Consider the following 8,554-nt stretch of genomic DNA (forward strand, 5'->3'; position numbering starts at 1 on the left):
TATTTCCTCGTCTACATAATGGCGGGGGATTGCGTTGATGCGTTAATAAAGAAAACAAAATGTTTTAATTCACGGTCCAATTTTCTATTCAACATATGTTATCCAATTTGCACCAAAAAGACGCATCTAAAGCGTAAATATTAAAATATAAGTTTTTTCCGACTCACATTGAATGCAGCATTACAATTGTACCTCTACGATGTTGTTGTGATTTCGGAACATCTGTGTGCGCAAGGTGAGTTGTATTAGAAATATATTGCATATATAGTTATATTGGGGTGGTGGTAGAATAGGCAACAGACATGACGGTGTTACATGTGTAATTACGAAGATAAAATTGTGTCGTGCTCGTCTGGTTAAAAAAAAATATAGGAATCACTAGCTACTATCGTAGCTTATTCCTTGAAACAAATGGGCTACACGTTTTCTATATAAACTATAAAATACATGTTAGAGAAACAGGATGGTATAACCAAAAAGCACATTTTGCGTGTGTGGGTATTGTATCTACATGTAGTAAAATAAGAAACGCACATGTCATATACCTGCAATTAACCTTACATTACACACTGAATATTTTCCATATTTGGAGCATATGTCGGGCTTTTAGATATTGTGTTTACTGTATATCCTATACTACAAGGATAATAGGATATTCTCCCCTTTTATGGTGTGTTCTTTTTTTCAGTTTTTTAAATCTCGAGTTTTTCCTTCTACAAATTGAGGGTCTAAGGTGGCGAACGTGTTACACACTCTAAAAGCCATCTGTGCCAAATTTAGGGATTTTAGGTATACTGACGATTTAACACACACTTCATACACACTTTATATCCCAACAACTTTAATTTTTCCCTTTCTGTGTCCCTTTTTTACATACAGGAAATGTGTAGAGCCTTTTCAGCCTGTGGTGTTTATCTTCCTGTGTAAGCTCACCTGGCTGGTTGGGCACCTAAGAGCCTTTTCTTAATAATGTGGCTATAACGTCATTGAATCAGGGCCTTATCAAGGTAAAAGTGACCCTTCCACTGGGAAATAATAAGGCTTTTGATTTCCTCTTTAAGCCAAACTGGTGTGAGCTCTGCAACCTATCACACTTATTTCCACAACTTCAAGTATCACATGCTGTTACAAAGAGCTTGCATTGAGTGTAAGAGTTGGGATGAGCCTCCCAGGTGGAGAACTTCAAGTTTCCATCCACACTTTTTTTTCCTTTAACCTTACTTTTTCTTGCTATCTCCATAACTTCACCCTTGCCTTCTCTCTCCAGGTATATCTCCTCTTCTCTGTTTGTCTCTCTGTGCCTCTGGGGTGTCGGTCCCCTCCTTGCCGCCAAGCTGGATTTCCTGCAGATTAAACATCTAAAGAGGAAGAGGAAGAGCAACTACAGTGTGAAAGAAACACAGACTCTTATCAGGGAGATCCACAAAAGGACGGACGTGTTGTTCTCCAGACAGCAGGTGCAGATTTCCTCTTCTCTTTCACCTCTATGTGTGTGACTTTAGTTGAAGAATTATTTTTTTAATGTCTTTGTGAGTGTATACTAACTCATTACTGAAATCATACATTTTAAATATATGAGTAATTTGTACTGTGTTCTTGACATGCTCATCCATACAACAAAGAAAAACAAATTATGAGGCATAAAAGAGTTAACCTAGATTATTCAATGCGTCACAGGTAGATCAGCTGATAAGTAAAACAAATGCGCAGTGCTGAAATTCCAAAGTATATAAAACAATTATTTAGCAGCATCCCTATTATCTCCAATGTCCACCAGAGAGCACTAACATTTTTATTTTTCATCTGCAATACATCCAGCTCACTGCACATCTTGGTCCCAATTTTTAAAACAAATATATTCATATACATTTAACTGTTCTTTGTCAAAAATAATTAATTATTTATTCATGGTAATAATATTCTTTCAGCATTGCTATTGGCCTCAAAAATGATCCTTCTGCTTTACTTCAGAGAATAATATGGTTTTGTTATGTTTATGAAAAACTGGCATCTTTGGTATTTTTGAAATGAACCTGCATAACTCACACTTCCAGGCTTTACTTATCCCAACACAACATTTGTAATTGTTATTTATATTCTCCTCGTTGTGTGTGAACAGAACACAGCCATTAATGAGCTGAAGAGACAGGCATGGGAAGAAGTGGCTCGCGGTGTTAATTCACTGGGGGAAGGAGAGCTACGCACTGCAGCAGAGGTTTGTTTATCCCTAAATTCAAATCACACTTTTATATTTCCTTTTTCACTTTTAAAAACACTAGTCCCTTTCCATCCCTATCTCCTGTGCAGGTGAAGCGTCGTTACTTAGACTGGCGTGCACTGATGAAGAGAAAACAGATTCGGGCTGAGCTGTCCCTCTCCTCCTCCTCATCCTCGTCTATGGCCCTGAAGACTGAGTATGATCAGTCCTCCCCTGAGCATGAGGCAGCTTCTCTGGGATCTGGATGTGACCAGCTGCTTGACCTCTCCAGCCTCTCCAAGGATTGCCACTGCGACTGGCCGGAGTTGGTGGCTCTCAGTGAGCCGAGCGGGCAGTCCATAATGGGGGTGAAGATGGAGGAAGATGTCACTGAATACAGGGTAAGAAACCCATCATCAACATTATGGTGCCGCAGTGAGTGTGTATACATTTACTATGGATTAGATACTCTAATTAAACCTCCGTCTATTAATTACATTTGCATGTAAATGAGGACAAAAGGATTTTCTCAATCTCCTTCATGCTTTTTGATGCAGAGCTCACATTAACACGGTTAATGTCCCTACAAGTACCCTACGTATGTTAACCTTGATGATGTGTTAATGAGCTTGATTAATATCCTCATAAGCAGAGGTAGTTATGTTTTACACATCCCAGTGATGATGCCAGCATATTTTATATCAAGTGGCTCCTGTTAATCTGGCCTATTGATTGCACTCTTGTATGTTCACAAGGTAGGAATTACATTAAATTAAGGGATGTGTTCATTCATTAGGATTTAATTAAAACTTGATTAAAATGTATGTTTTTCTGATTGCATTAAGATTTGTTATCAGATAATCATAATTTGTTCACACTGCAGTGTTACAATGTTCCTCATAAAATCCCTAAAAAACCTTGCAGCCTATTTCTCTCCAGTGTTATGAACCTGTATCAAGTCTATTTAAAATCAAAAACTCACAACACAGAAGCTCAGAGTTGTCTTCAGGAATATAACTATCAACACTTTGCAATATGTGTTAACAATTACATGAGTGAAGCTATATAAACACTTCAACTCCTACCTTTCCCATAATGCAACTCAATCTCACATTTCGTAACCTATCATCAGGGTTAGTTTCTTAGACTTGGAGAACTCCCTCTAGAGACACACTATACACAGTACAGTAGAGCTGTTTTCACAGGATAAGAGCAGTGTTGCCTCTCATGACAAGTAAAGTTAAAGCCATGTGCAAAATCCAAGTGTCGACCTTCGACTCCATTAGTGAGTTGATCCCAATAGACCCCCATCGTAAAACGCCCAACTCTACAGCAGTAAAGCATAGTCATATCATGCTAAACTCCCTATTCATAGGAGATTAAAGGGGTGTATTTTTTCATATAACTCACCTGTTAAAAATATTGAGTGCACAATTAAGGATGTCATGGCCTTGAGTGACAGGTGGGTGTGGTCAGAGGAGCTGCTAGATGTCTGCTTGCTTTATCACACAGGCCAGTTTATGCTCCTACAACAGCCCACTTCTTCGCCCATGGCACGTCAGAAACATGTGGGTGTCTTCATGGAGACCATGTCCATGTTTAATACAGTCTATGGGAAAATAGGTCTAGTCTGTATTTAATGATCTCCCTTTATCCTTCTAGCTGCATGGTGATGGTGATATGGGAGACGGAGAAATAGAAGATGATGATATTCCCTCACTCCTCAGCGACATAGAGTCACGTGGCGAGGGGCATGTTGGGAATGTTTACTGCCACAATGACTTGGGCATGCTTAGCTCTTCTAAGGCACCAACCTCCACCACCAACAGAGACCTGCCCCACGCTGGAGGCCTGATGGGGATGCAAGCTCACGCTCTGGGTGGATTAAACAATCATGAAAACATGGGGGCCGGGTTTGTGGTTGCTGTTGAGAAACAGCGATTGGAGCTGGAAAGGCAGCGACTGGCTGTGGAAACTGAACGCCTGGCTGTGGAGAAAGAGCGGCTGGTGGTGGAGAAGGAGCGACTCCGTCAGATGGAGGTAGAGAGGGAAAGGCTGCAGCTGGAGAGAGAGAGGTTACAGGTGGAGAGGGAGAGGCTGAGGCTTCTGCTGCTCAGACATTCAGAGCGTGTGGACTCATCCTTTAACCTGCCGCCCCAACAAGGCCCGCCTTCGTCCTCCACGTCTTCTTTATCCTCCACTCATGATGGACATAGGGAGAAAGACAGTAAAGGCTGGATGCCATTGGTGGACCTGGAAACTGAAAGGCTAAAACTAGAGAAGGAGAGAGTGCAGCTGGAGAAAGAGAGGCTGCAGTTTTTCAAATTTGAGGCCGGCAGACTTCAGATTGAGAGAGAGCGCCTCCAAGTGGAGAAAGAGAGAATGCAGCTGCACAAAGATCATCAGGGCCACTGAGAATAAGGCGGATAAAAGAGATAAAAAAAGGGATGGATAATACATTCAATTTTCACCAGCTTCAGGGTTGCTCGTAATACTGAAAACAACCCAGAATTCATGAATTGCATCAGCAGCTGCTCCTTAATTGAGTTCCTTACAAAGAAACATCCTTAAGGATGGTGTGAGACAGTTATATGATCATTCCTGACTGGAATTTGGCCAAGGAGAAGACTGAGATGGAGGGCTGACACATTTATGACCACCATGATAAATCAGTGCCTTATGATGTCTTCATAAAATGGGTGACAGGACAGAAAATACGCCACGATGATAACATCTAGGATTAGTTTGGCACATCCAGCTGTTTGGCCTTGAAACTATTTGATTTATAAAATGTTGAGTATTTCATCAAAACGTGCAGTAAAATGAAGTTAAACATGAATTGGGATATCAACGCTTACTAATGTTAAATGACAATGGCATATGAAAGAATGGAATCATGATGATTCATTCTGTGTTTATGCACAACACCAGTGCCAATGAATCTACTGCATGGGTGCTTCTCTGTATAATTTAGCTTCCAACACACAAGAACAAAATAAACCAATGTTACTTGTACGGAAGTATTTGTACGCTATTTATGTTATGCTGTCAATCGATGGTATGAATATATCGTTTACAGGTGAATGATAGGCATTTTATACATTCGTCCACCACTTTAAAACAAATATTTCATCTTTTCTTTTTTTCACAGTAGATATTTTTATTTGTCATGTCATGAAAAGCACAAGTGTTACTAATAACATTAATGATTGCTCTGTTTTGTTATCCCAGCTAGCCCTGACAGTGAGGCTGAATAACAATATTCCCTTAAAGCTAAATGGAATTCAGCTATCATTGATTGAGTTATTTACACCTGGTTATTTCCTACTGTGTCTGCTGTGAAATAACACTTGATGTTTTTCCCATCAAGATGTGTGGATTTTGAAAAGAGTCCTGAAATGAGCAGCTACTGGAATTGTTGTTTGCATGCTAGACAATTATAGTGAAATATTTCTTCTTATTTTTCTCGTGTGTTACTGGCTGCTGAAAACTACATTCTGCTACTGTGTACTGAAGGTTGTCTAACACATCAAAGACACTTTATTATGCCATTTTGTTGTAAACTATTTAAACAAGTTTTTTGTAACTTAATTCCTAACAAAATACCAATTCATCCTTTAAAAAGAAAGTTGTTATCAGGTCACATGGCTTTTTAAAATTGTTTTCTTCTATTTTAATTGTATGCATCTTTTGCATTTGTTACTCTCTGTGCGTCTGTGTTGACAAGTTTGTTGAAGAAAAAAATGTGACCTTCAGACAAAATGTGTTATTATTATAGATTAGAAATGAATAAAATCTGTTCCACATCCAAGCTCCAAAGCAATGCTTTTACAAAACCTCTGTGGACCTTATTGTGCCTTTATGTCCTCAGCGTTGCCTTTGAAGAATAATGGGGAAAGAGAACAAGGAGAAAATTAGAAATAAAGCATTAATCTCCTCTGTAGTGATGCTCCTTATGAAGCCCATCAGGAGTTCCCTGGATTACATTACATGACATGTCACTTGTTAGACACTTTTATCCAAAGGGACTTACATACTCAATACTGTGGACAATCCCCACAGGAGCAATTTGGGGTGAAGTGTTTCAGGGACACAACGACATGCTGACTACAGTGGAGTTTGAACCTGTGACACCTTGATCCGAACACCAACGCACAACCCACTGCACCACACGCCTCCCTTGGATCAATGCAGGCTGATAAGAAAAGACAAGCGTTCAAATTACTTGGAGAGCATAACACTGATGTGATACACAAACCCTGCATCTGAAGTACACTTTTGAGGATTTCATGAAACTCGTGCCTTTTTTAAAATTGTTTATCTGTGTCATATTGGCAGGAGAGCAGCAAAATGGGATCCACAAACCTTTAGCTGAAAATAGCCAAGAGAGCTGGCAAGTTACAGTTAGTAAATGTTTTAATCCATCAGTGAGACCTCTTTTAAACTCTGAATTCACCTGTGCTTCCATAGATACATACACACACAAAGGCAGGGACTCAAAGCGGGCAGATCGAATCACAAAGACTAGTATATTTTTCCATTTAAGGGTTATTGTGTTGTCTGCCTGCGAAATGAAAGCTATATAAAAGGTTCTTCTTTAGCTCTGTCTGGATTAAGAGCTGCATGGTGTGACAATCCACTCTATTGTTTGTTAGGAAAAAGGGTCCCCTCAATTTTTGCAGTGACTCGATCAACTGCTTTGTGGACTGTCTAAGACAAGGCAGTTGAAACCAGAGGTGGAGTTGCCAGTTTTTACATTTGAAATCTATACTGTTATTACCTATTTATCTATTACAGCAATGCAGTCAAATTGAAAAATAATCATATTAGGCTGAACAGGCCGGAGCCTTACAGCTAACTGTGACAACCCTGTGGTTGTTCATCAGGTGGTGCTGCTGTAACCTGTGTGTTTCTTGTAATCAGCAGTGATGGGACCCACCTGTGGCCCTTGATTCCAGGATATAAGAGGGCTGCAGAACAGGCTCTCGCTCTCTCTCAGCTGCCCTGCTCGGTGCAGCAGGACACCGCTCTTCTGTTTGTTTTATTGTTGGTTGTAGACACTGTTAGTTAAAAAAAATGATTGTTTTGGGCAAACTCCTGTGTGGAACTGTTGTCCTTATTACAAGCAGAGCCAGCTTGTAACATATGGGGGCTCGTCCGATCCAAGAACCAGGTGATATGTGTTGACTTGATTTGTCTGCCTTGATTATTAGACAGTTTGTTCCTGGTGTAGGGCATTAAGGAGTAGCTTTGGAATTACCTTTCCTGATAGGGATAAGCAACATCTCCTTCAGGGGAGCTTGTTGGTTTGTTTGTTATTTTTGTGCATAAACATGATTCGAAATTTTTTTGTCATGGGTACACGTCCGTGGCTGTCTTGGTGAGTAACAGCTTCGCTGGGGCTTTACCGGGTCATTGGGTAAGTGTTTAAAACACCTGTCGTGGCATGCATGAAGACTAGAGTGAGACAAAAAAAAAATATATATATTTTTAGTTGTCTGTGCAACAGGTTCAAGGGAGTTCGCATAATCATGGCTACATTGACAGATTTTGTTAATTGTCCCAGTGTGGAACTGCTGGAAAAATGTGTTAAAGACCAACTGTTAAAAATTGCAGAGCATTTTGAAGTAGACGTTCCAAAGCAGGGTCGTAAAGACACCATAGTGACTACGTTACAGGCCCAGTTGGTACTGCAAGAAGTTCTGCCAACAGTGGCTGTCGATGATTGTTCCGAGGAGGAGTTGGCTGAGAAGGCAGCTATAAATCCAGAGCGGCAGAGAAGTGCAGGTTTTTCTTTGTTTAACTTTTGTGAAATGACATTTGAACAGAGAAAGGAAATAATGCTGCTGCAGTACCAACAAGACAGTGAACGTGAGGAACGAGCAAGTGCTCGTGAGGAACGAGCAAGTGCTCGTGAGGACCGGGCTAGAGCTCGTGAACAGGAAACTGAGATGGAGTGTTTAAGGTTAACTACAGTGGTGCGGGAAGCTGAATTGCAACAAGAGCGTTACAAGTTGGACCTCATCCAAGAGGGTAAGCTTTCTTCTGGGGTGTCCCCAGCTACTTTTGATGTAGCTTATAACTTGAGGTTGTTATAGAAATTTGAGGAGAAGACTGTAGATTCGTTTTTTTGACTTTTTGAGCGACTTAGCCAAAGACGACAGTGGTCTGAAAACATTGCTGTTAGTGTGTAAGTGTGTAAGTTAACTGGTAGGGCTCAGCATTCTCTGCATTAAGTATGGCTAACAGTGAAGATTACTTGAGGGTAAAGACTGCAGTGCTAAAAGCTTATGAGTTGGTGCCTGAGGCCTACCGTCAGCAGTTCAGGAAGCTAAGGAAGTCAGAAGGACAGACCTA

The 8,554-nt window shown here is 40.5% G+C and overlaps 1 protein-coding gene across 1 annotated transcript; it reads left to right on the forward strand.

Moving 5' to 3' along the window:
- Window positions 1–18: 18 nt before the first annotated feature.
- msantd4 (Myb/SANT-like DNA-binding domain containing 4 with coiled-coils) lies at window positions 19–6,003 on the forward strand (the record flags this gene model as incomplete). Its single annotated transcript, XM_079673864.1, has 6 exons — window positions 19–41; window positions 179–235; window positions 1,268–1,457; window positions 2,120–2,215; window positions 2,308–2,598; window positions 3,860–6,003. 6 exons carry the CDS (start codon window positions 19–21, stop codon window positions 4,610–4,612), a joined length of 1,410 nt encoding a protein of 469 aa, XP_079529990.1. The 3' UTR covers window positions 4,613–6,003.
- Window positions 6,004–8,554: the final 2,551 nt, after the last annotated feature.

Source organism: Notothenia rossii, assembly GCF_949606895.1.
Source record: "Notothenia rossii genome assembly, chromosome: 4".
NCBI classification, from domain to species: domain Eukaryota; kingdom Metazoa; phylum Chordata; class Actinopteri; order Perciformes; family Nototheniidae; genus Notothenia; species Notothenia rossii.